The 27,766-nt window shown below is 41.3% G+C and overlaps 2 protein-coding genes across 4 annotated transcripts; both read right to left on the bottom strand.

The window, feature by feature from the left end:
• Positions 1-1,023: 1,023 nt before the first annotated feature.
• akap8l (A kinase (PRKA) anchor protein 8-like) lies at positions 1,024-17,445 on the bottom strand. 3 transcript variants are annotated; one of them, XM_080721071.1, is made up of 13 exons: positions 17,313-17,445; positions 15,915-15,947; positions 14,579-14,789; positions 11,313-11,934; positions 9,830-9,944; positions 9,150-9,190; positions 8,157-8,187; positions 7,024-7,147; positions 6,559-6,700; positions 5,851-5,956; positions 4,975-5,105; positions 3,314-3,409; positions 1,024-1,925 (listed from the first exon to the last, which is right to left on the bottom strand). In XM_080721071.1, exons 1-13 carry the CDS (start codon positions 17,335-17,337, stop codon positions 1,494-1,496), a joined length of 2,109 nt encoding a protein of 702 aa, XP_080577197.1. In that variant the 5' UTR covers positions 17,338-17,445; the 3' UTR covers positions 1,024-1,493. The 3 variants fall into 3 exon arrangements, with proteins under 3 accessions (XP_080577197.1, XP_080577199.1, XP_080577198.1); XM_080721073.1 differs by having other exon boundaries at positions 7,024-7,144; XM_080721072.1 differs by having other exon boundaries at positions 9,830-9,941.
• Positions 17,446-18,502: 1,057 nt separating this feature from the next.
• On the bottom strand, positions 18,503-25,886 carry mvb12a (multivesicular body subunit 12A). Its single transcript, XM_080721700.1, has 10 exons — positions 25,821-25,886; positions 23,827-23,922; positions 23,533-23,616; positions 22,935-23,034; positions 22,270-22,399; positions 21,980-22,117; positions 20,622-20,728; positions 20,440-20,498; positions 20,246-20,311; positions 18,503-20,126 (listed from the first exon to the last, which is right to left on the bottom strand). Exons 2-10 carry the CDS (start codon positions 23,920-23,922, stop codon positions 20,049-20,051), a joined length of 858 nt encoding a protein of 285 aa, XP_080577826.1. The 5' UTR covers positions 25,821-25,886; the 3' UTR covers positions 18,503-20,048.
• Positions 25,887-27,766: the final 1,880 nt, after the last annotated feature.

Raw genomic sequence — 27,766 nt, 5'->3', positions numbered from 1 at the left:
CAGGAGACCACACCGAACAAATAATGTTATCCTGCTTTAGCCCAATGTTAACTGTAAGCTGTTTCATGTGGTGGAAAAAGGTTGCTTATTCCTCCTTGCCTATAAACTCCCCCAACACTCCAATATGCATTTCATTGCAGAGCTGTATTGAAACCCTCTTAGGCCTAATTTAGCCCAGTTTAGTCCCAGTTTGTTTCTCCTGTTGCTTAATGGTGCCATCCCCCACTTCAACCAACAAGGCCTTAATAGGAGTCGTTTTAAAAGCTCCACTGCAGACTCTGTGCTTTTGACTGTATTCAGTCTAGTTTGCAAAGATGTGACTTTTCACCTGCCCCAAACACTATACTCCCATAATCTATTGTGGATATTAGCATGGCTTGATATATCATATGCAACGTCTCTCTCAGCCCCCAATCACAAGTTCCAGCTAGACTACAGAGGATGTTATTCTCTATGAGATTTCCAAGTCAACCTTTCATCCATCCACAAGCCCAGAAACTTGAAGACCGTTACTCTCTCTAGGGGATGGGCCATTCATAATGAGGTTCTTAAATCCAAACACCATAAACTGGCTTTTAGAGGAGAAGTTCCTAAATCCCCACTGCACAATCTGGTCCAAGGCCTCTTGGGTTTGTCTGTAGTCTGCCCAATGTTTTCCCTCCAGGTGGCGCCATCATCAGCAAATAAAGACCTACCAAATCTATTATCTTCTTATTTAAATGTAATTTATTTATTAAACAGGACTGCGCTAATAACTGAGCCCTGGAGAGAACCAATTTCAATGTCAACAGTTTCAGACACAACTCCTCCAACTGTCACTTGAATAGATAGAGCTATGGTTAAGGAAGTCCTTTGCCATTTTCTTTCTCATAGTGACAATCTGCACATCTGATCAATCCTCACGATTTTGCTAACATTTTCTATGCAAGAAAAGAAAAATCCTCAATGAAGCACTGATGTATTCAACAAGCTTATTTTTATTTGGACCTTAAGACAAAACAACTGTTATATTTGAGAGACCTAATCTACAGACATTAATATCACTGCTTTGTCTTCTTTTCACATCACTCGCAGAAGTAAAAACCCACACATTTCTCAGCACAAGGTTGGGAAGATCTAGCGTTTTCCACCAATCGGTGACCACTATTATTGACAGAAAGGCCCATCATAAACCCATCCATGCCACTGTGTCAACTCAGCGAATACAAATTTAACATACAATTCTCATCACTTGACAGATCTAAACAAATTCATCTAAAAGGTTTAGAACAAAAGGCACAAAAAAAAAAAAAAGTCTAGAAAAAAAAAGTATACATTTTCAGGATTAAAGATATACATTTTCAGGATTATACTTTTATGTGCAAGAGCTTGGGGAGCCAGGGCGTGCATCTTAATTGAATGCGGTTGGTGCTGGGGGAGTCAGAACGGTTCTATTGCGAGGTGCCGACTGGTCCAGACAGGTTTTAAAAACGTCTAAAATTTTAAAAAAATGTTCAGTCTAGGACCACCACACCATTGCCATCATCATTCTTTAACTCATCTTCCACCTCCGTTGCCACTATTCCTTCATCCTCCTCATCCAGGTCACCCTCTACTCCCTCTTCACCAACCTCATCAGCCACCACAAACCCCTCCTCGTCTCCGTCCCCGACCTCAAAACCTTCCTCCTCATGTTCGCCCTGCTCCTCCTTCACCACCACTCCCTCTACTCCCAAGTCCTCCTCCATCTTCTCTTCCTCCGTCCTGTCACCCTCAACCGCCTCTTGAACAATCTCTCCCTCAATGTTAACCTCATCCTCGGTAGGCTCCGCCGCTGCTGCTGCCTCCACCTGGTTGTCATTGGTCAGCTCCATCTCCGAGACCTCCATAGCCATGGAATCCTCTGGATCCTGGTCATCTTGGTTGCCAACAAAGGGATTCTCCCCCTGTCGAAAGGACGTGGATTAAAAGCAACCAATCGGGTTTCACTGAATAATTCATATTGCAAAAAAGTATCAAACAACCAGAAAACAACGCTTTGTACTGTCAGGAGTGGAAGAAGATTAACTACTGTCAGGAGTGGAAGAAGATTAACCCAGGAAAATCACCCAATTGCTGTATAAACAAATACAAGGACACTCATCAATTAGGGATGTGCGCGTGTACACGGTTATCCGTGTACACGGTTTGAAAACCACTATTCGTTTTGAAAATACAATTCGATTATTCTATTAAATATATTTTTAATTATTGAGATATTAACTTTATTAAACATTTAAACTCTGCGCCCATATTACTGTCTTGTCTTAATAAAATGTTACTTTTTAACAAGCAAATTAAGCAATCCCTTGGTTGATTTGCGGAGCATGCCTGTCTGTGTCACAGACAGTCTGACTGACTGTTGCGCGCTGCAGTGGTCGCGCTGACACGCAGCCACACACCAGGCAGGCTGTCCGCTGCGCAAGTAAATTAATGGCAATTAAGCGACGTGTATCTTAAACATACTGGATGTGAATCACTCGCCTGCACGCTGCATCTGTGATCCGGTCCATGAATTAATCCATATTTTGAGGTGAGAACAAGCCAAGGAGAATGCTTAATCATACATTGGCTGAGTATGGAATACCATTATGTAGCTAACTTTGAACAAAGCTGTTGCTCATTACTATAGCTACTCCAGTCAGACAGACATCAGCTGTTATAGCGAGTCTAGCGACCCAGCTGAGACTGATGCGCTAATTACTGACCCAGATTCACGCAATGACGTAATTGATAAATTTGAGCAAGATTTCAATATTATATAACATTTTAAAAGGCTTTTATATACTCTTGATACTTTTTTCAAACGAGGTTTGCCCTAATAGATCGAAGTGCTCAGTTTTGGCTATTTTCTGTGTGAAATTACAATTAAAAAAAAAATAACAATTAATTTTAGATTAATCGTGTATTCGATTACAAAACGGTCGTGTACACGTCAGTGAAATTAGTCGCTAGGAACATCCCTATCATCAATCAATATACATATACTTTACAGTAGATTGGCTTCCACAGCATTGCAAATGTAGCTACTTTTGAATGTGATACATTTACATTAGATTTATAAGTACACTGATGTCATGAGCTGCTTTTTTCAGTTATGAGAACTTCTCATTTTAAGTAATTTCCAATCATTTGTTTTAAAAAGCAACCGATATTGTCGTCTAGGTATGGACTAGTGTGTATAATATCGGTTGCCCTGACTTAAACAATTTCTGTTTTGAAAAATATTTGCTTTTGAGAATTCATTCAACTTGGAACACAAGCAAGCTTACGCAATACAAGGAAAGGTGTGTACCTTAAGGTAACTGTCCAGCTTCTTGCCAATGACTTTGTGGTTAAGGATGCTGCGAGCGACTGACAGACAGGACCTCTTTGACTGTTCCATCATGCCCTTTGGTTGTACAAAGGATAAACAAAAGTCATTCAAAATGCCAGAGGGTAAAACTGATCCTTATGAACAATCAATCAAGAACAATCAACATTCGATTAAGCTCAAGCCCAAGCAGTAATACAAATGGTAAGACGGAATTCATTTCCCAGAGGAATCCACTGGGAAACCTTTTTCAAAAATATCCAAAAGTATAAAACGTTAAAGAGAAAGAGAAAAGTACAAGCAATGATAACTGCGTAAAGCTGAACAAGTTAGAAAATTGGAAATAGTAGGATGCCAAAAAAAGTGGAATAAATATAAATTGTGTGTATAAACTAGTGTGTGCTCGCTAAAGCGAGCCAAAAATAATCATCATCTATCTATCTATAAATGCGACAAATCTCTGTCTGCGTGTATGTAACCCGCGTATCTCGAGAACCGTTCGTCCCACCGGCTTCAGATTCGGCACGCGCGTTCCCCGTTGCGGCGCGGAGTGCAGTGCCGAGCCGCGACCCGACGCACGGTTTTCCGAAACCGGCGCGAAACGTTCGGAATCTCCTTATGCGGAGCTGATTGTTGACATCAGGCTGTTCCTGAGGAAATCGGCACAATCGCTGACTCATTGTGACATCACTTCATAAAAGGCTCTGACATCACGTACGCCACATGAGTCAACAAAAAATCTCGGTGAATGTGTATGTATGTATGTGAATCTCGAGAACCGTTCTTCCCACCGGCACGCGCGTTCTCCAGATATGGGCATAAAATGAATCCCCGAATAGGGAGCTGATGTCTGACATCAGAGTTTTCCGCAACCGGTACTGTGTGTGCAGAGATCTCCATATATGGGCATAAGGGGACAAAGGCAAACAGATGGTCAAAACGGGTCCTATGACAACAGGTATATTGGGGTTTGCATTAAAGGGTGGGGACAAAGGCTAACAGATGGTCAAAACGGGTCCTATGACAACAGGTATATTGGGGTTTGCATTAAAGGGTGGGGCATTCATGGGGTCCGCTCCAAAAAAGAAAATAAAAGAGACAAAGACAAACATAAGACAAGCGACAAAGCGTGGGACTGGGAGGATGACTTGAATGATGCAGATTTAAGCAGGCTGTGTATTCTGCTTAAAGAAGAAACAAACAAAAAGCGACAGAGATCTCATATATGGGCATAAAATGGACGCAGATAAACAGATATCTCCATATACGGGCATAAAGGGACACAGACAGACAGATACAGAGATCTCCATATATGGGCATAAAATGGACGCAAATAGACAGATATCTCCATATATGGGCATATGGGCATAAAATGGACCCAGAACTATATCTGCAGTGATCTCCATATATGGACATAAAATGGACACAGGCAAACAGATGGTCAAAACGGGTCCTATGACAACAGGTATAATGGGGTTTGCATTAAAGGGCGGGGCATTCATTCCCTATTTACATCGTTCCCGAGTTGGCCAGGTCGCCGACTAGACGCTGGGCGGCCCAGCTTCTAGTAATATAAATTCTGCAGACCAGAGAACGTGATAAGAACATCTAAAAAATATGTAATTACAACTGGTGTCTGTTACCTTTCGGAGGTAGTTGTGGTCCTGGGACTTGATGTGTTTCTGAATCAGATGGTGTTGCATGGGAATGAAGACGTCACACGCCGCACAGTGGGCCGCCTCCACCTTTTTCATGAAGTGTTCCATGCCTATCTCTACAGAAGAGAACACAGTGAAGACGTTCAGAATACTTTCAAAGTGTACTACAGCCATCGTCTTCCACGTGCCAAGTACTGATAGCCGGGGAGCCACAGGCCCAAAAGCTCAAAGAATAGGGTTTTACCTGTGACGTCATGACATACTTTTTATTTTTGTTTTTTCTATTCATTTGGTCATTAAGGTACACAGAATGAGAGGTCTGCTCTGCCGGAAACTCTGCGAAAAAAAGGTTATGGCCATTTGTATATTCACTCCATCGACTTCAATATGTACAGGAAAGAAACACCAAAAAAAATATGCTTCAAGTAGCATGTGAGAGGTCAAACTAGGGGTTCTTGATGATTCTAAATCCATTGCAAGCATTTGTTTTGCATGAAAAACATTCCTTGGGCTAGAAAACGGACCAAAATAACGGTGACAAGTGATGACTCATCACTTTTCACAGGTTTGAGAGGCTGAAATCTAGCCCAAGGAATGTTTTTCATGCAAAACAAATGGATTCAGAATCATGAAGAACCCTTAGTTTGACCCCTCACATGCTACTTTTTTTGGTGTGTTTTTTTCCAGTATAGTGAAGTCAATGGGAAACCTTTTTTCGCAGTGTTTCCGGCAGAGCAGGCCTCTCATTCTGTGTACCTTATTGACCAAATTAATAGGAAAAACAAAAATTTGGAGTAAGTCATGACATCACAGGTCTTCTCTCATTTTGGCACAGTGGCTCCCCGGCTATGATGCCTTTACCTCTGGTGAGGTCCTGTTCCTTGTAGACCTGGCAGATGGCAGCACTGTGGTTCTCCAACTGACCCGTCCTCTGCTCGGCTTTCTTATACTTGTTCATCAGATACTCCTAGAACACACACACAGGGGCGTCACAAGGGGTAGGAAAGTGGGACTGAGTTACCAGGGCCCAAGGTGGAGGGGCGGCCTATAGTAACTTTAGCTATTGAAAAATAGCAGATATACAAGCTCACAGCGCGGCACCGAGTGCCGCGCTGCGAGCTTGTAGATCTGCTATTTTTGAAAAGTCGTAAAGATGTGCGCAAATCTTTGAATATGTATTTTTTAAGCGGGGAGGGGTCCCTGGAACTAAATATTTTGAGATGGGGGTCTAGCTGTGGCCAAATACATATCATCTTGGGGGTCCTTCACATGAAAACTTTTGAGCACCACTGACATAGAAACATAAGTTTCTTGCACACATTTTCACGAGAAAAAAAAAATAGCAGATCTACAAGCTTGTATATCTGCTATTTTTCAATAGTTAACATTCATGGGGGGCCCGCAGTGAATCCTTGTACCCAGGGCCCAGAATTTGGTGTGACGCCCCTGCACACACATACACTTTCTTTGTGACCAATGTTCGGGTAGAAAGCCCCCCCAAAAACAGCTGCACTAATGTGCTAGTGTATACTCATACATGACTACAGTATATGTGCATTTAAGTCTCACCTGTAGAAAGTCTGTAGTGGGTTTGGACAGATGGTTGGAGAGGAACTTGAAGTGGTCCTTGTGGAAGCGGCTCTCAAGATGAGTGGCCATGTCTTCTTTGTAGAATGAACGGAACTTACACACAGAGCACGCAAAAATGGCTCTGCACGACAGGAGAAGAATGAGTCACATTTAAGAAGTTAGAGTTATGAAACAGTGTTTGACATGAAGTGTGGGTTTAGTGTGAAGTCGGTAGAAATTGAAATACTCCCGCATTACCATCATCCATGGCTATATTCAGCATCTGATAGGGAGATGGAACGAATTGTCGACAAATAGGAAAGGGAAATGTGTAGTGTAGTCAATTAGAAAGAAGTGAAACTAGAGGAGAACAGAGAAGGTATCAGAATGGGAGACAGGAGAGGATACTAGGCTGGAGGTAGGTGATGTAGTTCTGACATAAGCAATGGGACGAGTGCTCCTGACCTTTCAAGGAAGCCCCTCTTCCTCCCTCCTCGTTTGGGGGTTCTCTCCTGGCCCTGGTTTGGGGTCTGTTTGCCCTGTGGCTTCTTCTTTGCCTCAGAGTTCTCCTCCTGCTCAGTTGGAGCTGCTGTTGGGAGTGTATATAGGACACTGTTAGAGGAGCATGGAGAAGATATGGAGAAAATACGCAATGAGTGATTGGTTGGAGATGGTGACATGAGATGCGATAAAACTAAGAGTTATTATATTCAATTTCCATGTACATGTTCCTGACTGCGTCGTACCCAACTAAAGTTAATAGCGCAATAACAAGGTTTGTGTATTGTATTCGCCACCTGGTCAACAGTAATCCACGAAAAAGTCCCACAGATGTCGATGCAGGAGGTTCTCCTAAAGGACTACTTCCCCAACATAAACAAACCAGCATGCGGAATGGAGTAAGAATGTTCACATCAGTAGAATTCAAATACAAACAGTTAAAGGAGCCATAGTCAACTTTTTCTTGAAAAACGGATGCTAAAATAAAAATAGTGTTTCGAAAATATTTTATACAAAAATAAGCTTCATATATGTGTTTCTATTCAAAAATGACCACAAAAAGCGTAAAATAATGATAAAATAATCATTTTGGCCATTGTCGGGCCGACACTTTGTTTACATCCTAGTCTAACACTATCAAAGAATAGACTAGAATGTAAACAAAGTGTCGGTCTGACAATGGCCAAAATGATTATTTTATCATTATTTTACGCTTTTTGTGGTCATTTTTGAATAGAAACACATGAAGCTTATTTTTTTATAAAATATTTTCGAAACATTATTTTTATTTTGGTATCCGTTTTTCAAGAAAAAGTTGACTATAGCTCCTTTAAGTTAACCCACAGGTTTCCCTGTATGGACGATTTTCAAATTGTTGGAATGAACTAATTTAGCTGAATAAGCAAATGATTTCATTTCTACGGGTGGTTTATACTGATAAAAGTTGCTGATGAGGATCAGTGATGATAAAATCCGATACATTATGTAGATCTACCGTTAAGTGTTTTAGCATGCATCTGGTAGAATGAACAAAAGAAACAATAAAGAGAAGTAGTGTAGAAGACAAGAGTGCAGTGAAAGGAAGGTGAAGCACTTACTTGTCTCCCCTTCGGATGCAGGCTTACTACTCTATGGAAAGGATAAAGAGATTACCATTAACCCATTTAGGCCTAGAATTATTGACTGCTTTAACCAGTGAAAAATAGCAGATATACAAGCTCACAACGCGGCACAGAGTGCCGCGCTGCGAGCTTGTAGATCTGCTATTTTTGAAAAAAGTCGTGAAAATGGGTGCAAATCTTTGAATATATGTATTTTCAAAGCGAACGTTTGTAAATCAAATTTTGCTTCTGGGTGGTCCCTGGAACTAAATATTTTGAGATGGGGGTCCGTGGCCAAATAAATATCATTTTGGGGGTCCTTCACATGAAAAGGTTTGAGCACCACTGACATAGTAGTCTCTAAAGAACAGACTAACTGAGCTCCAGTTGAAGTGAAAAGGCCCTTTTCGTTGACGATGGCTGGCCAGATTGCTGACATATAGAAACATAGGGTTTTTCAAAAAACCTTAGAAGGATTCAAAAGACACTTATAGAATCGGGTCAAAATTGTAATTTTCACGATTTTTCAAAAATAGCAGATCTACAAGCTCGCAGCGCGGCACTCGGTGCCGCGCTGTGAGCTTGTATATCTGCTATTTTTTAATATTTAAAGCATAAAATATTGCGTCATAATGTGTTCAGGCCTAAATGGGTTAAAAAAAAAAGTAAGGAAAGTTTCACGCAACAGGCCAATCATATTTTACATACACAGGGAGTTCAGTGTCTTGCTCAAGGACACAAGCAACACAATGCCGAAGGAGCCGGAATCGAACTGTGGACTGGTTTGTCCCCCTGAGACCCATCTTGAGAATTTGAAGGTTCCTGTGACCCAGAGCAAGACATTGAACCCCTAACTGCTCGCCAGGTGCTGATCAACAGCTGCGAACTGCTCCTAACAGTAAGGATGGGTTAAATGCATAGGGCAAATTCCAAAAAAGCATAACTGATAATGACTTGATAATATTATCAATACACAATCTATATACTTACTGCAGCTGGAGTCTTGGCATCGCCATTTTTCTCCACCGACTCTGTTGAGACAGAAAAGGGTGACATCAGCCATCACCCAACAAACATTGAATAAATCACACCAGGGAGACTTGGTGTGTACATATGTGAACAGTGTAATGTGGCCTCCAACATGTCAAATCTTTACAGCAGGGTTCCCCAAATAGTTTTCCCCAAGGGCCAAATTATGTCTAGGGTACCAAGCCGAGGGCCACAACATTGCAGGGGGCGACGGTGGCGTTCCCGCTACTCCAGTGACAGTTCAGATATCGTCGTTGTCGGGTGAAAATCTTGTATGTCCAAAACCGTTTGTTTTGCATTTATCATTTTAAAAATGATTTAAACTAGTGAAAACAGCAGATCTACAAGCACACAACGCCTCGCGGTGCGAGGCATTGTGTGCTTGTAGATCGGCTGTTTTCACTACTTTTGTGCGACGGCCTTGTTTGATCAAGTAGAGCTTTACTTTGCGAAAGAACGTACACATTTTGAGATACGGGTTTTTCACCCGACAATGACAATATACTAGTGTTGTTGCTGCTCTTATACTACCATTATTACTGGGGTTGGTGGGGGCCAGACAGTAGCCCCCCCGAGGGCCGCAAATGGACCGCGGGCCGTCTATTGGGGAACCCTGCTTTACAGGGTGTGTGAATGTATACCTTGGGTGCCCTCTGCCCCTGCAGTCTCAGTCTTGTTCATCTTGGATTCCGGCTCGTCAGCTGCAGGCACTGTCGGCTTCCTCTTCTTCTGGCCATCCCGCTGAGGTTTCACCTGCTACAGGGTAACATACAGTGAACTTGCTCTCCCACAAGCACGTACAGAAGGTCTGAAACACTGGCCAAATAATTCATGCCAGTTCCATGCCAGCGCAAGAATTCAGTTCTAGGGTGAACTCAGTCAATGGAGAGCTCCTTTAGTTTTAGGCCAAAAAATGCATACATCTCAGTGTCGGAACCGATAAGCTACTTTATGTTTATGTGGGCAAATATGTGACGTCATGGGATAAAACTGGAGTAGCACCGTTAACTGTCAACCCGAACTCCATGCTCACGTCTCACATTGCGACAGTAAACCTGGTTTATTGTTGTGGTTTACAAACCAGAACCGGCGGTTTTAGACCACGGTACCACTTATTGCCTCCAAAGGCTATATATTTTGTACGTGTGTGTGTGTGTGTGTGTGTGTGTGCACGCGCGCGTGCGTGCGTGCGTGCGTGCGTGCGTGTGTGTGTGTGTGTGGCCAATGGGTTCCAAGATTCAAAGTGTTTATCCTAGTGACACCAATTGTCTTCTAGCTCACTGCATGACTGGACTTCAAAACATGCACCATATGCAAAACAGGACAATACAGATTGAACAGTTTGGTTTCATGCACCAAATATATATATATATATATAACAATATCATGAAGCTGAAATTGGTAGTATAAAGATAATGTGTGTAGGACTTTTTTTTCCAGTAATATATCACAATTCCTTGTGCTGACGTGTTCTGACAGCCATCTATTAAAGAACAAAGTAAGTATTTGAATTAAGTCTAGGAGAAAAGTACCAAAAACTATGGAAATTACAAAATAAGCCAGAACCGTACAAAGTGGCTAAAATAAATAATTACACCAATGGTCATTGGAAAACCTTTTTTAATAAAAAACCCAAATCCAACACAGGTCATCTTTATAGCTTTGCAGTGCTGTAAACCCAACTTATTAAAATCACCACTTTCAATCCATATCTTCACACACTTTAAATATCGACAATCATCCTTTTCTGGGCAGCCCTGAACACTAGTATTAGTCATATCCTATGGACACCCAAGGGTGAAAGAAGAAAGCCAAATAAAAACCAAAGGGGAATCTGTGGAAAACACTGGCAGATGAGGATGATTTGCTGGGCACTTAGAAGTGGGACACAGAGCCTTTCTATCCCCATTAAACAAGGACTGGTCTGGTGACATTAGGGGACAGAAGTGGTCGTAAATGTGAGATGCAGATAGAGGTCATATGGGGCTAGTTGACACGTAAAATATATTTGAATATGTCAGATTGGCTAGCCCACAAGTTGAGGGGATTGAAGGATATAATCAAACAGGTCTTAACTTGTGCCCGGTGCAGATGGGGCTGGCAAGTCTGACTGGAGGTACTTACTCGGTTGAGGGGTCGCTTGCGGCCTCGCTGGCGGCCGGCCCGTGGGCCCCCTCCAAAATGCCTCCCAGGGAAGTCGTGAGGCCCTTGGGCAGAACCCTGATGGAATCCCCCACTCTCGGGGTACATGCGGTTGGACAGGAGGGATGGGAGCTTGCCCCTACCACCTCCTTGAGAGTGGCCATAATGGGAGCGGCCACCACTGCCACCTCCCCGTCCTCCTCCTCCTCCCATTGGAGTGGGGTCAGACCTGCGGCCTCCAAAACCTCCTCCAGCTCCACGGCCCCCGGCACTTCCACCCCTTCTGGGGGAGCGTCTGCCTGCTCCGGCCCATCCTCCACCTCCTGAACCTCCTCCTATGCCACCGCCACTGCTGAAGGAGTCTCTCATATCCTGTCGCATTTTAGCGACTCCATAGGACGAGGAAGGGCCGTCGAAGCCTCCTCCTCCTCCCCCCCCAATCCCAATTCCCCCTCCGAAGCCTGAGCTGCCACGCTGACCCATCAGCATGCTGTCCCCCCGGCCATCGCCAAAACCATAGCTACTGCCGCCGCCAGATCTGTAGAGATCTCGGGAAGAGGTGAGAGAGGAAGGGCGCGAGTCGTAGGACTCGTACTGCTCAAACCTGCGGGGGAGGGAGGGAGGAAGGGTGGCAGAGAAGAGCAGAGGGTGAGGGAGGGAGTCAGGTTTGGATTTCTCCACCTGCTCTTCCTTCTCCTCCACATTCTCACTTTCTCTCTCCCTTTAGCTTTAGCTCCCGTTTTTATTTGATGATGAACCATGAAGGCAACATCATACACTGGCGATCCACAACAGATGAACATACTGGGTGTGGTCATTCGTGGCACAGCAATGATTTTCCCCTCTTAACTTGGTTTACAAATATGCACTGAAGTTCTTCCCACAACACATCACTGCAGGAGCACCTGCTGGAGGTTAAAAGGAGACTAGTAGTCAGTGATGTTAGACAAACAGGTAACTTTTGTAGGTTTTGTCAAACCATTAATTGTCAAAGCCAGGGTCTTGTCCATTGATGAATCATGGTCTCATCTCTCGTGTCTTAACCGTAACTGTGAGACGTTATTATCTTGGGGAATCAAATGGCTCATATCCGAATAACAGAAAGAGGTTTGGTGGAACCAAAATCTCTTTTCGGTGGATACGGCAGTTGTCCTTAGCATTGCTTAAGTTCAGTTTGACACAGATATGCCACACCAACACCTGAGAACTCTCACCTCTGTCATGCAACCTAAATCCAGGAGACAGGGTTAGGTCACATGGAGGATGAGAAATAAACAAAAAATGGGTAAAAAAAAAGAAAGAAAGGACAAGACAAGACAAGACAAGACAAGACAAGACAAAGGAAATGATGACCAAGGCAAGATGCTACCCAACCTGGGAAGTGTAATGTTTGCATGAAACAGGGGCTGGCCTTAATGATACAACCATGAGACAGGCCTTGCATGTTACTATGTTTGAAGCTTAAATGGGAATGCCCCTCAATTGTATTCCTTGAGTCCAAAAACGTCTTTGATAACATGAACACTTCAACACCACCACTCTCACACCATACAGTATAGAACTAAAACCACAGCTGTAGAGACGAAAACCTTTAATTCATCGATAGTAAAATAAAGTGGGAAATGTATTTGAGTTCGATCCTGATAATCAATGTGTTTTTTTTAAAGTGACTGGCTTCTCCCATTAAAACATTTGCTAACCTCATCAAATTCCTCAACTTGAAAACACAGTTCTCATAGTAATGCTAAATAAGAGTTGATCAATACTATATTGACATTCCCCTTCACATACATACAATGGGAAACATCCAACTCTGTAAAAGTATCCTTTTTTTAATAAGAAAGTCAATCAAAGTCAGGAACTGAAAAAGAGAGTACTCATAACGAGTCTCAAAACCACATTATTGATTTCGAATCAGCAGAAGGGTAGTTAGTAGAGGGTTTCTGTTGCCTGCGTGCTGCTCCACCAATTGACACTGTCTGCACATATCAACGCGTTTGAGATATTGCCAATGGTGTAGTCTTTGGTCGTAAACCAGATACGAATGCCACAGCCGTTGGTTATTGGAGAACCATCTAGATCTTTTGTAGCAACAAGCTACTACATTGCTAGCTTGTTAGAGTGCAAATATGCCTGGTGTGCGTAACTGGAGTTGCAAGTGTTACAAGTTATGCGAGTGCAGAGGGTTGGCATTTGCATGCATGCGCACACGTTTGTATCAGCTTAACCAACTATATGCCGACTTGAGAATATAAAAATGTAATCTACAAATTATTTTATATTATTTAATTATTAAACTATTTCAAATGACTCGTCTTATGCACACCCTATAGTACGAGGACTTAAGCACAGTCATTGTACTACATGTGTATCATTACACCCCTGGTGGTTTGTGTGTTGTCATTCTCTATCTATGAGTAGCCTAATAACACATGCATGGATCTCTAGTACTTAGTAGGTCACCAACATTCTATACTTCACTGATAGTGGAAACACTTAAATGTACTGTAGTGTATAGACTATTGGAATTTGGAAATACTGAAGCATTATGCTCTATTCATTAAGATATTGTTCCTCTGCACCATCATAACCTGCATTCCACAGATCCTAATCTACAAAGGTTTTGTCTTTCAAAGATAGCCACAGTAGCTGATGTCTGCATTCATGCTTTAACCAGATGATCGGTGAACAGCCTGTTCATAATCCCTCAAGTTGGAATATGCTTGATATGTTATGAGAGAATTTTAGCAGTTGTCAATGCTGAGTAAGGCCTATTAGGTTGAAACGTGTCTGTTGTTCTGTCTGGGTGAGGTAAATAAAACTATGTGAAAGGGAGTCAAGGGACATTTGAGTGTTGGCTGTTTTCTCAGTAGCACTATTTGTGCCATAGCAACATGAGAAAGGATACATTGGACTTGTAAGATGAACTGAAATGACTTCTAGGCTACATCCATGTACCTGGGATGCTAGGCCTATATGTATAAGCATGGCTTGAATGTGCATGCAAGATGAAATATTTTGACATGATTAATGAAGAGCAACATCTTTACACAGTTGATGACAAAAATGTTCAAATCTCTCACTAGAATGTATAGAACATACCAATAATTGACATTTTTAATGGTCCATTAACCATTAATAACAGTGTGATTGTACCAAGCTCAGTTATTATGAAACATGTCTAAAAAAAACTGCTTATTAAGCCATTGGTTTTATGTCTGAGTAGCAGTGGTCTATTCGTGCATTACCTCTCGCCGCGAGCAGACTTCATCCCTCCTTCCAGTTGGGTTAGCATGTCGAGACGCTGGTTAATCTTTGCGATGACCGCATCCGCGCCCGTCGAGGACAGCAGTGAGCCCCCAGAGAGACCCCTCTTCATCTGCCCACCGCCTCCATAACCTCCCAGCCCTGACATTGAGTCCTTATAACCTCCTCCATACAGATCGAAGTTGTTAGAGCCTGGTAGGGAGATCAGAGACAATTCAATATCATAACCAACAATCAATAAGTTGTAGCCTGGTTCCAGCCCATAGACTTGCCCACTCTCAGAGTGGACCGTTTCTCTGGTCTGGAGTTGAGTAAATGAATCGCCAGTTTCCCGATCCAAAATTGTGGCTCCTCCAATGACCGCGGGGGGTGGGGGTGGGTTTAACAAATAACCAATCCGCGCCGCAGCCCGTTTTTCAAGCGACGTCATCATCAGAGCGTCATCATCAGAAGATGTGCCCTCTGCCAATACCCTGAAGTGAGGACAAGCAGGCTTGTAAAAATCATAAAAGCCTGTCATCCCAGCCCTGCTTGGAAAATCTGAGTGAAAAAAATATATATATAGGCCTATATATACTTTCCCCATTTACTGTTGGAAAATTAAACTCACTTGTATCATGGTTGGAGTAAGCACAATAAGAGTAGGCCTATATAAATGTATATTTAGTCACAATCATAACCAACAATCAATAAGTTGTAGCCTGGTTCCAGCCCATAGACTTGCCCACTCTCAGAGTGGACCGTTTCTCTGGTCTGGAGTTGAGTAAATGAATCGCCAGTTTCCCGATCCAAAATTGTGGCTCCTCCAATGACCGCGGGGGGTGGGGGTGGGTTTAACAAATAACCAATCCGCGCCGCAGCCCGTTTTTCAAGCGACGTCATCATCAGAGCGTCATCATCAGAAGATGTGCTCATGAGGAGACTACATTGGTTTTAGGGAAATCAAAGTACCCCCCCCCCCCCCCTCCAGAAATCGCCCAAAATAGGGCACAGTGTCAGACTAAAGCGTGAGCCGAGTCTGAAATCAGGCTAAATAAGTTGGGATTTGATTGATTGATTGATTGAAGAATGAATTAGAAGTTTGCATAGGAAAAGGTACAGTTTCAGGACAGTACAGTTCACTGGTATGAGGTCGACTAAAAGGATAAGCTCGGGAAAGCCGAAGCTTATTTTTTAACTCATGTAACATTGAATGACAGACATACTGTATAGAACACAGTACTGTGCAGAAGATATCAGAAAAACTGTAGAAAGAATATCTGTTTAATATTTAACAGGCTTTGGAAGTGAACGTATTGCCAAGTGACTTATTCTCACCTCTGTTGCCTGATCCTCCCCAACTCGAATACCCTTCAAAGAAAAGAAAGAGCACAATCAAACATTTGTAATCGTTGTTAACGTTATAATCAGGATAAAACGTGAATCCGAGGCAGCTCACTTTAGCATCCTTTCTAGCAAGATTAACATCGGCCAATATGTACAATATGATTAGAATTATCTAAAATAAGATTAACATTGGCCAATATCTACAATGTGATATTTTATTTTATACTTCAGCGAGCAGCTAACAAACTAGAATGTCTGCTCTTTAAATATTTCACAAGTTTCAAATACACAGCCATTGTATTGCTGGTTTTGGGCCACTGTGTTTTATCAAGTTCAGAGTCAACACAGCCATCTACCCGGGGATTTTAGAGCACTTTGTGCTTCCGTACATCAACACGCTTTATGGAGATCATGATTTATTTTAGCCAAGCACTTGGCACCTGCCCACAGAGCCAAAACTACTAGTAACATGGTATACTGACCACCATGGTATTACGGGGCTTAATTGACCAGCCAACTGGCCTGACCTGAACCCAACAGAGAATCTGTGTTGTATTTCAAGAGGAAGATGAGAGACACCAGATCAACCACACAGATGAGCTTGAGGCCTCTATCAAAGCAAACCTGGGCAGTACCACAGGCTGACCACCTTCATGCGATGCCCCATTGATGAAGACATTTGTTCAAAAGTATTCCAGACCTAGTACATTGTGCATAACTTAACAAACTTTAAGTTTGAAATTTTTTTGAGTGGTCGTGTGTAATATTTTGAGATGTGGATGTTTTGTTTGTAAAAAGATATTTTATTACAGAAGAAAATTCACTTTTACACAATATTCTAATTTTCTGAGATTGATTTGTATAATTATGTAATGATCACAGACATAATGAGACATTCTAGCCTACAGGGATACTAACAAACAAGAGGAATTGTGTTAGCTTGTTAGGTATTCGTGAGTATCAGTGTGGCCGATTCCAGCTGGGGCAAAAAAAAAGGCATAGGCTATAATACAACGTATGATACAACACGAGTAGCCTATACATATAATATCAACGGGATAAAAACAAAAGGCTTATTTCGATTGTGGATCCTGTACGTTAGCTAAACAGCTAGTATCAACCATTGTTCACGTTACCCGAGTGTTGTTGATCTAGTTAGCTATTAGCGTTTCTTTAATGCAAGGTTACTGTTACTTAAACTGTCAACAAACTATCAACGTAACTAATGAGATGTTGCACAGTAGTGGTTTTTGAGCCACACACACAACAACTGACATTAGCTAGGGGCGAATATTAGCAGGCAACATTTTTTACATGAGCAGTGGTGATTTTAAATATAGTCTACGGCTGGTAGTATAACCGCATAATTAATATTTTATGTCTATTTACCAGAACCGTAGTTTCGTCCGTCCATAGTTTTGAATGTACGCTGTGTTCCAATGAATCTCTGCTTCTGAGAAAATCAACTCTACATTACAACGAACTCAGCTCCTTAGCTAGCCTACGTTCTCTTTTGGCGTCTTGGCGACCTCCGGTGGTCGACGATCTCTTCAGAGTAAGAGTACCCTGAGGCAATTGAAAAAGGGTTGAAAAACTATTAATTTGATGATGTGCATATTATAAATATAGATTAAGCATTTAGACGAACATACACAATGCACATTATATTTATGTGTAAAACAAAAGAAAGATTTAAACAATTATTTACTATGATTTTATTTTGAAGGCGAGAATCAAACCGGATGTATTACATGCGCTAGCTTATAAACCGGATGTCCTATATAAATAAAAAGTAGAGAATCAGAACTAGTCTTGCTGGATTAATTTCTCATCTCAGTTTAACATTATGCATTGTATAATTTCACTCCTTTACATTTCCCATGTGCCAACTCAAAATTAATTATTGCCCTCTGCCAATACCCTGAAGTGAGGACAAGCAGGCTTGTAAAAATCATAAAAGCCTGTCATCCCAGCCCTGCTTGGAAAATCTGAGTGAAAAAAATATATATATAGGCCTATATATACTTTCCCCATTTACTGTTGGAAAATTAAACTCACTTGTATCATGGTTGGAGTAAGCACAATAAGAGTAGGCCTATATAAATGTATATTTAGTCACAAGCTCCAACATCAAAAAATATGGCTGGATAATTGGCAGTACAAAGTACAAAATCAAACCCAAGTTTGAAGTGAGCGGTGGTGCATGTGTGGCCGTGTGTGTGTACACTAGTCCTACCACTGGTACTGCAGGCTACAGACATAAAGACATAGCTAGGAACAGACAAAGTCACTCTTAAAGGAGATGGTGACCACCACTCAAAAATATATGGTGTGCTGCAAAGGCAATATACAGTTATCAACAGCGAGTTCCAGCAAACAAATGATCAGGACTATGTTGTCTTGCAAAATGATAGGTGAGCATGAACGGCGACACATTTATCTTGTTCAGGATACGGTGTTGTGTACAGGATAATATGTAGGTGTCTTTCTTTAGTACTAGTGCATACATTCAATATACAACATCATCATCGCTTAACACACCTTTATTATTTTTCCATGCATTATAAGTTCAAGCATACCATAAAAATATCCCATAAACTGTAATTCTGTAACAGCACTGCACATAAATAATTGGTCCCTACTCTACTTTGTCAACAACTGCATTCCCCTGTATCTCATAAACAAAAGTTAACTACACCATAAGTAACAATTACACATTGTACATATACACTTAAGTGCCTCATATTAAAAGGATCCCTGGCTAATAAGCGAAATATGCCTTAATACAGTATAATTGTCCTCTATAACAATAGCTCATCTTTGACTAAATAGGGGCAGTGCCCATCGCAAGTTGATGTCATTTGTGTTTATCCGTGTGGCTTATCCCTATACTTATTTATGGAATGTATATGAAAATAAAAACCAACGCAATACTTCCTACGGTTAATAATAGCATCATATCAATATTCTAAATGTGTTTTTTTGCATATGCATTCCATAAATTCATAGGGATAAACCACACATGGAGAAATGACATCAACTTGCCTATTGAGTAAAAAATGACCCATTTCTAGAATAAGTAAAATATTTAGGGCGTTTTAAACTTTACATTGTAGTTATAGAGGGGCAATTAGCCAGGGTTCCTTTAAACATACTACCACTCGCTCAGCATTACCACTTGCTCACTGGTATTTCTTGTACCATTTCTGGGAAAGGATTTGTAACAGTGTAACAAAAAAGGAAAAACTCATGATTTGGTAACATTAAACAGTGCATATTATCTTCCAAGCATTGATAACTTGAAGTTAACAAGAAGTTTGACTTCCAAGTCCAAATGCCTTTTTCTGTCCATTAATTTTAGGCGTGTATGAAAGAGTGCAACTTTTGGTTGTTGTAGGATGTACTACAGTCTGAAATATACATAAAAGTACATATGGATGGATATGATAATGCAGTAGAGTAATCTTCAACCCTGTATTCTCTTCAGTTTCTTCACCAAGAAGTATAATAGTATAGACATGTTATGGCAACACATACAATCCCATTCAAATGTGCCCATCAACGTTTTAAATAGGAATGCCAGTGAAGACAGCCGCACAACTTAGTTTAAGTTAAAGAGTTTTGCAAATGCTATCGCACGTATATACAATCTCTTTGACATTTTGACACAAACTGACAATACATGTCAGGAAGAATAGTGTTCCAGGATAACCTTACAAGATTACATACATATCGTTGCTCTCAGGCAGAAACCTTGTATCTCCAAAATGTTCTTTTTTAAATCATTAATTCCCTACATATACAAGAGTGTCAAGCAAAAGTAGTGAAAATAGCTGTCTACAAGCTCAAAATCCATCGCGACGTAACGCACAGTGAGCTTGTAGATCAGCTATTTTCATTCTTTTGTTCCATTTCCTGAAAAGTAGCCGTTTGAGGTTTCCACTTGACAGTGACTATATACAAACCCACGTGGTCCCAATAAAACTTCATAAGTAACTTGTTTTTCCTTCATCTCTATCATAACACGAGGAGTCGTCTTGAATCTTCTTATTAGATAGCGCCACTGCAGAAACCTGACATTGTTTCAATGGCAACGGTGGAGTCAAAGTGCAACGGTCACCAAGTCTATGAGGCACTTGCTGCTGGGACTGATGGCCTGGTCCTCTTCGCAGCGGATTCTTCAACAGCAAATGTGTAGCTATACTGAAAAAGTGAAAATATCACAGATTTCAGTTTCAAAGACGTCTCTAAAAGTCATGAACTGTAATTAGATTATCTCAGGTATCTCAGTATATAATGCCAAACTGAATTAATTTGCTTACTTCATTTTCAATGTCCTGGAGAGACTTTATATGAATGTTGGTCAGTTGAGTATTCAGCTGAGGACTCTAAAAAAGGGAGATTGATAGATTCATTCATATTGGAGAGACAGGGTATAGCACAGGAAAAATGTGATAAGTTCCACCTCAATCTGGATATGTCACTTTGGTAGTACTGTAAAAAAAAAGAAACGCACCATGCCGTTCATCTGGCTCTCAAACTTTGGATGAAGGGTAAAGGGAACTCCATCTATAGCTAGGGTGAGTAAATGTATAGGGAATATGGGTTAATGAATCTATGGAACAGTAAGACCTACAGTGGTCATTCAGTACTATTGAATGTGTATATACAGTAAGAAGGCAACTTGATACAGTATACCTGTGATCCCAGAGATACTGCTATCGGCAGTTATGTCCGGCATCTCCTTGCGTTGGAGTGTACTACGCCGCTGACTTAGCTTAGCAGGGGGCTGAGGTGGAGGATTGCTTTGGAGACAAAGACAAAAAGAGATAGCAAAGCTTTTGAGAAAGGCATGTGTATCCTTATAGACTGAAAATGTTTTGTTTTTAATTAAATAGACAGACGCATCAGATATTACTGCTGTTTGCGACCGTCAGGTCGCAGTTACTCCACCGGCTGTCAGTCAGTCAGTCCGTCCATCACGTCACACTTTTGCCCTACTCATATCTCCGCCACCGTTGCCCCTATCCATGCCAAACCTCTAATTTCTCACATGGCCCTCTTCTAGCACCATCGTGAGGCAGATTCTTGCAAAACATATTTTTGAACACTGTTCCTACAGATTTTGTCCTAAAATCACACAAATTGGATGGCAAATCACAACCTCCGCTATAGATTTCACACATCAGGCCAATTTTTGCAAAACACATTTTTTAACACTGCTCCTACAGATTTGGCCCTAATTTCATGCAAAGCGGTACACAGTATCTCTAAAGTCATGTCATCAACATGGATCTGTCCCATTTCCCATATTCCCTCCTGATTGCCTACCATTGCCTTCTAAGGTTTGTGTATGCGACGGTCACTTATCTCCCTATTAGGGAGTCTTACAGGTATTACTGATTCAATCAATGTCCATATGCCAAAACAGAACTTCCAATACATTTGTTTGTTTATATTTTATAATGTATAATGTCACAATTTCCACCTGAAATTGTTATTAACTCTCAAATACCTGGAACGCGCCCGAGTCGCGTTAGATTTTTAACCACTTTAACCATTATGTTATGCTTTAACTTCAGAAAAACAGCAGATATACAAGCTCACAGCGCGGCACCGAGTGCCGCGCTGCGAGCTTGTAGGACTGCTATTTTTGAAAAATCGTGAAAATGTGTGCAAGTCTTTGAATATATTTGACCCGATCTTTGACCCGACTTCCAAATCCTTCTTCTAAATCATGCTGTTCTCAAACTTTTTCATGTCAAGGACCCACAAAATTACATGTATTTGGCCACGGACCCCCATCTCAAAATATGTTGTTCCAGGGACCACCCAGAAGCAAATATTAAAGTTACAAATGTTAGCTTTTAAGTAGATATATTCAAAGACTTGCAAAAAAAATCATGATTTTTCAAAAATAGCGGATCTACAAGCTCGCAGCGCGGCACCAGTGCCGCGCTGTGAGCTTGTATATCTGCTATTTTTCACAGGTTAAAGCAGTCAATACACACTTTTAAAGTTTCTCTCTAGGGAGAGATGAAGATATTGTCTTATACCTTGGTCTGAGAGGTAGAGGAGAAGGTTGTTCCAGGGACAGTTTGCTGACATTCAGGGTGACACTCCGAGGCTTGGCTTGGGGCATGGGGCCAGAAAACGGTCCCTTTCTACACCACATCACATAGCCATTGAATTCTCTGCATAACAGTAAATCCAACTTGTGAAAAACTGTAATATTTACAGTCATTTACATTGTTGCATTAAAGCAGCACTATGTAACTTTTTTTTTTATGAATACAATTGAAGGAAAACAGGTTCAAATCTGGGGTAGAAGAGGAAAGTTACTGACCCCACATACGTGTAGTGCTGCAACATCATTTTACTTTTAGCAGTCAGTTTGATGTCCAACACAGCAGTGTCCACGCTGCCGACTGGTACGACTCGCGCACACACACGCTTCTTCTTCCACACTGAGGCCTCTGCGTATGAAACATACACATTAACTTTAAAGAAAATCTAAGTCTACATCATTTTTGAGAGACTGTTTGAGAGACTATTTACTGTCACATGTGTAGTGTGTGTCATTATCACTAATCTTCCTATTTGTATTTTTCTATTTGCTAATCTTCCGAGCACATCTTGTAGTAGGATTCCTTATAAATTAGATTGTGTAACTATCTCTACATTTGGGTGTATAGAACCTGTATTGTTTCCCCTATTGCATCATTCTGCTCACATGATACAACTAGCCTAGATAAGAGTCATCGGTCTCCCAGTGTAATTATCTTAATTTGAGGAATACCAAACTTGGTTGAAACATTGTGCGCTGATTTTGGAAAGTAAACCTTTTCAGAGCATCAAGCTATTGTGCAGACCTTTTCCTTTTCATATTTTTAATTTTGTCCTGCACCAGTGACAGATTATACGGAACTAAATACAATTTTGAGGACACTTGCTGCTGGCTCTACAGGGTTACGGATGCAAACAATCAACTGGTTGTGGGCCAGTACTCACTAGCTTCTAGATGCTCTGCTATATAGCAGTAACCATGAGGGATAGTCTCCTTGTCTGAGATGATCTGAACATCTGACACCACCATACCCCCTGATAACTCCTAAAGGAGAATGAAAAAGGGATGTATGAAGAAAAAGAAACAGACAAACAAGCAGAATAAAAGCATAGATGAACAGCAGGGTCAGAGCGGGTACAGGAGTGAAGTATGAGGGTACTTTGGGAGGCAAAAATGATAAAACATTAGCATAATATTTTGTGTGTAGGGATGGGACGATATGAACATTACATATCACGATTATTGTGACAAAAGAAATCGCGGTTAACGATATTATCACAATCAAAATCCATTACACTGTTTTTTGGCAAAGACATTTGATAGAGAGTGAAAAAAAGACATGTGCTGTACCTTTTACCAATTATAGAGGGTTTAAGTGGTACCGGATATGCAGCTCCCCAGTGCATGACGGAGGACAATCCCACAATAAATTAAAATCTCCACGATACGATTATCGTGAGTGTTTTTTTATCACGATAAGCGATAATATCGCGTATCGTCCCATCCCTATTCGTGTGTCTTCAAGATGTTTGTCTGCGTTACCTTGCTGTAGCAGAGGTAATAACCAGACTTCATCCCAAACGTTCGAGTAAAGTTGGCTGTTGCTCCATCTTCTGTAATACTGATCTGAAGGATGATGGAAAAAAGTGAGATAAATTGATGTAAGTATTATTAACTAGAAATGTATAAACAAATGGTAAAAATTAAGCCATTTATAGCATGTGACTAACAAGAAAGTTTCTGTGCCCTATGGAAAACCCTTGACTTCCCCATATCACTACCTAGACTGTACACGCATAACACAGAATTATATAAATGTAACACCCCAATCCTTACCAGGGTGAAGTCTTTAGGGCAGGTGCTGCTATTAGAAGTCCAGGCCACTGCAGTCATTGGTCTGACAAGACCTCCCCCATACTCCTTCAGGGACATCTGAGGAAGATGAGAAAGTCAAATCTGTACACTCAAACTGTACACAGACACCAAAAAGCATGGCTCTATCCCACACTTTGACATGGTCGATAATATCAGAAGCTCTCTCTCCAGATGAAGTCCTGAAACATGTGCCATCATACCCTTTCTCAATCCTCCTGTCTGACCATTGCCACTGACCATTGCCTATCCCCAATCATCACTACCATAAATAACAAACTCAGGCCGCTTCTGTCGGCCCTCATTTCTGCCAAAATGTCTCTGCTCCTAATTTATTCATTTATTAATGTCAAGAAATACAGGAAAGGGTTACTCCTTTGCTTTCCATAACTCTTGAACAAGTTGTTTCTAGTTAGATCACTCTCCATCTCCCAGGCCTCGGACACACAAAAAGCATGTTACCTACAGTACATGCTTTACCTGGGGGGAAAGTCACAGATATAAAAAGCTATACCTCATCTGCCGCTGCAGTTCATTGGCACGACTGGTAAAACAGGACTGGCGGAAGTGCGCAACTGTGGAACTGTGGAGGGCACTCTGCTCCCTGCAGTGGGAAAGAGGGAGTCCCGCATCTGATTGGCCAACCGAGCATCCCATTCTGTTACGCACAAGGAAGCGTCCTTCATAATTCCGGAAGCTTGCCAGTCCTCTTTTACCAACGCCCCAGAGCCGGAGGAGGCATCTACCTTTTTATGTCAATGGGTAAAGTAGCGTTCACGTGGTTTTGAAGAAGCAAACTGCTTTATGGCTGCTTCATGGGGAAGGGCAGTCTTAAAGCAGGTTGCTTCTTCAAAACCATGCGACTTCCATAGGTAATGAATTGGACGCTGGGGGGGGGGGAACGATAATTTACGATTCTGTCCCTATCGGTACATAACTCGAATGGTACAGAGACTACAGACATGGACTGATTAACCCCCGCGAGGGCCCCTGGTCGAATTCTTTTTAGGGCCTCCCACCCTCCACCATAACCCCCCCCCCCCCCCTCCCTCCCAACGCGCACTACCCAGCTTGGATTTTAAGCCATGGTGATCATCTGTGGGCCAAGAAAGCACCTGTAGACAACAGAGGAGGGGCCCACACATTTGATTTTTAATTAACGTATACATTTAATTGTAGTAAATTGTCAATGACCACGCTGCCCAGTTCCCCCAAAGGGGCCCTGAGAGCCAAGGGCCCCTGGCAACGGCCCCACCGGCCCAATGGTTAATCCAGCCCTGGGTATCGAGTAGGCTCTAACCCCCCAGGTAAAGCATTGATAATGGGCTTTACTGCTTTTTATGTGTGTCCGAGGCCTAACAGAACTTACTTATAATTCATATTTTAAACTTCAGTTTTCCCATTGCTATACAAGAGTCTGTGTCCTGGCTCCTGGAAACTGTGATGTCATCCAGGAAAGTCTGAACCTCCTTCAAGAAATGAATAGGGGATTTGTTCATTCTGTGGACCTATATGTTTAGGTTTTCATAATATTAGTGTACATTTTATTTAATATCATCAACACTGAAGTGAAATGACACCCTTATTTCCATGGTCGCATACAGCTACTTCTATTAAACTAACAAAGCCTCACGTATTCCCATTTAAACAATTGGAGTCACACACAACCAATGCACTCAATACAAAAGAATGTTGATCTTATTATGGCAAGTTGGCCAACTCATGTAGATTGTGTGAGTGTCAGATAGCCCAAAACAGCGTTTCAGAATGAAAATGTCACTTTAATCACAAATAGCAAGCAACGTCAATGTGTGTACGAAATATATCCAACAATAACATGCGGTTTCACTGACAGAACTATCGTCTGCTCTCTTATACTTAGTTTAAACTAAAGCATTTGGCTCCTTCATCTAGTGCGTTGAACGACGTTTTACTCAAATACTAGTAGAAATACTTACTCTGCGTTGGCGTTCACTTTTTCTTGTCTGTAGATCAGCCTGAAGAGAGGTAAACAACTTTTTAGGTGTCAGACAAAAATCTTCGGTCTTCGTAAAAAAAAAAGCCGGAAGGAATGATTCCATAATGACTACAACTCCCATCAGGCTATGTGGGAAACATGAGCTAAATAAAAGGACTGACCACTTGTCGGTATGAATGGTCTGAACCGAACACAAGATGGCACTATAAACTAAATAACACAGCGTGTATCTGCGACTCGCCCAATGTCTATTGTACTATTTATTCTATAAGCATAAAGGGGGCTGGTAACATTTTACCATGAATGCCAGTGGAAAAAAAGTAGCCTGCCTACTCACAGTCACATATAGCCCATTTTCCACTGACATGGCCCAACACCACACCACTCCACACTGCCCACTTGTGCCAGGTTTTCCACTACAAGGACCTGGGAAGAGTGGTGTGAAAGTGGTACTATTAAACGTGGTACTAAAAATGATGCAATCTAGGGTAGGTCTGAGTTAGGCCAAACAGGGCCAAACACTTCATAATGACTGATCACTTTTCATTTAGACCACCAGGATATATGCCTAGTTGTGTTATAACCACAATTATAATCTATTATAGTGTATTATAGTTATCATAGCAATACATTAATACTTAGTGTATTATAATCACAGTTATAATCCATTATAGTGTATTATAATTAGGATAGTTGTAATACAAATTTATATTGTATAAATCACAAAAGGGTAAATTTGTTTCTTACCGATAGGGGTAGGCTACTTTTGTGTAATGGAAAATAAATATATTTTTATGTGGTGCGGTGTAGTGTGGCGCTAAAGCTGCAGTCGAAAAGGGGCTATTTTACATCAGTAAAAGTATCAATACTGCAACATAGAAATAGGCCTACTCTGTTACAAGTAAAAGTCTGTATTCAAAATGTTGGCTATTGAGTAAAATTATGAAGGATTTGCATCAAAATGTTCTTAAAAGGTAAAGTACCAAAAGTAAAGGTACAAAACGTGAAAATAGCAGATCTACAAGCTCATAACTTGTTGCTATGTGAGCTTGTAGATCCACTATTTTTCAAATGGTGCTAAAGTGGTTTATTGCGACCTACTTAACGAACTAAAACCGTCAGTCCGGCACATCTTGTCCATACGTCCTTCCTTCCTTCCTGTAACGTCTCAATTTTGTTGACATTGTGACATCACGTGACATCACCTCATGAAAGATCAAACCCTGGATATATCCATACATGGAGACAACTGGATCATCACCTAGATCTCCTTATATGGAGCTGACCTCTACATCTGTTTCCCAGATTATGTCCTGTTAAGGCAACCATACTAATAGAATCCCTTTTCTGCCCATTGTATGTATGTCCTTGCTGGAGGTCATAGGACTTCACATAACGAGTAACCGAGTAAGCACTTCTGGGGTCTCACTGATGGATCCTGTTTGGTTAATATTATTAATATAATATTAATATGTAGTGCGTACCAATTTGTGGATAACGGTCAAATATCATAATAATTATTTAATTGTGCTGTTTGCCACTCTATGTTCCAAAACAAACCCTGTTATTTTCCTTCTTTAAGTAAACAATCTTTAGCCTTATGGAGTGACGGCAGGAAGCTGTCAACAACAAGATTGCACCATGTCAACAACTCTGTTGTGTTCTGACCACTGATAAAGGTCAGGTCAGCCGATGAGGTGACCACGGTCACGATATTACATCATACTGTTTCACTGTAACTATATAAAATCATGTCAACTGTCTATTAGCCAGAGAAGCAACTATGGGTGAACTTACTTGCTGTACTGTATGTTGAACTCTGAACTATTCTTTCAATACATTTACAGAAACAGAGATTTACACTGTGTGGACTCATTTCTTGTGTGCGAGTACTTTAATATCTTGGGGAAACTGTCTATTCATATG

Source organism: Nannobrachium achirus, assembly GCF_963921795.1.
Source record: "Nannobrachium achirus genome assembly, chromosome: 3".
NCBI lineage: Eukaryota > Metazoa > Chordata > Actinopteri > Myctophiformes > Myctophidae > Nannobrachium > Nannobrachium achirus.
This window is presented reverse-complemented; position numbering and strand designations above follow the sequence as displayed.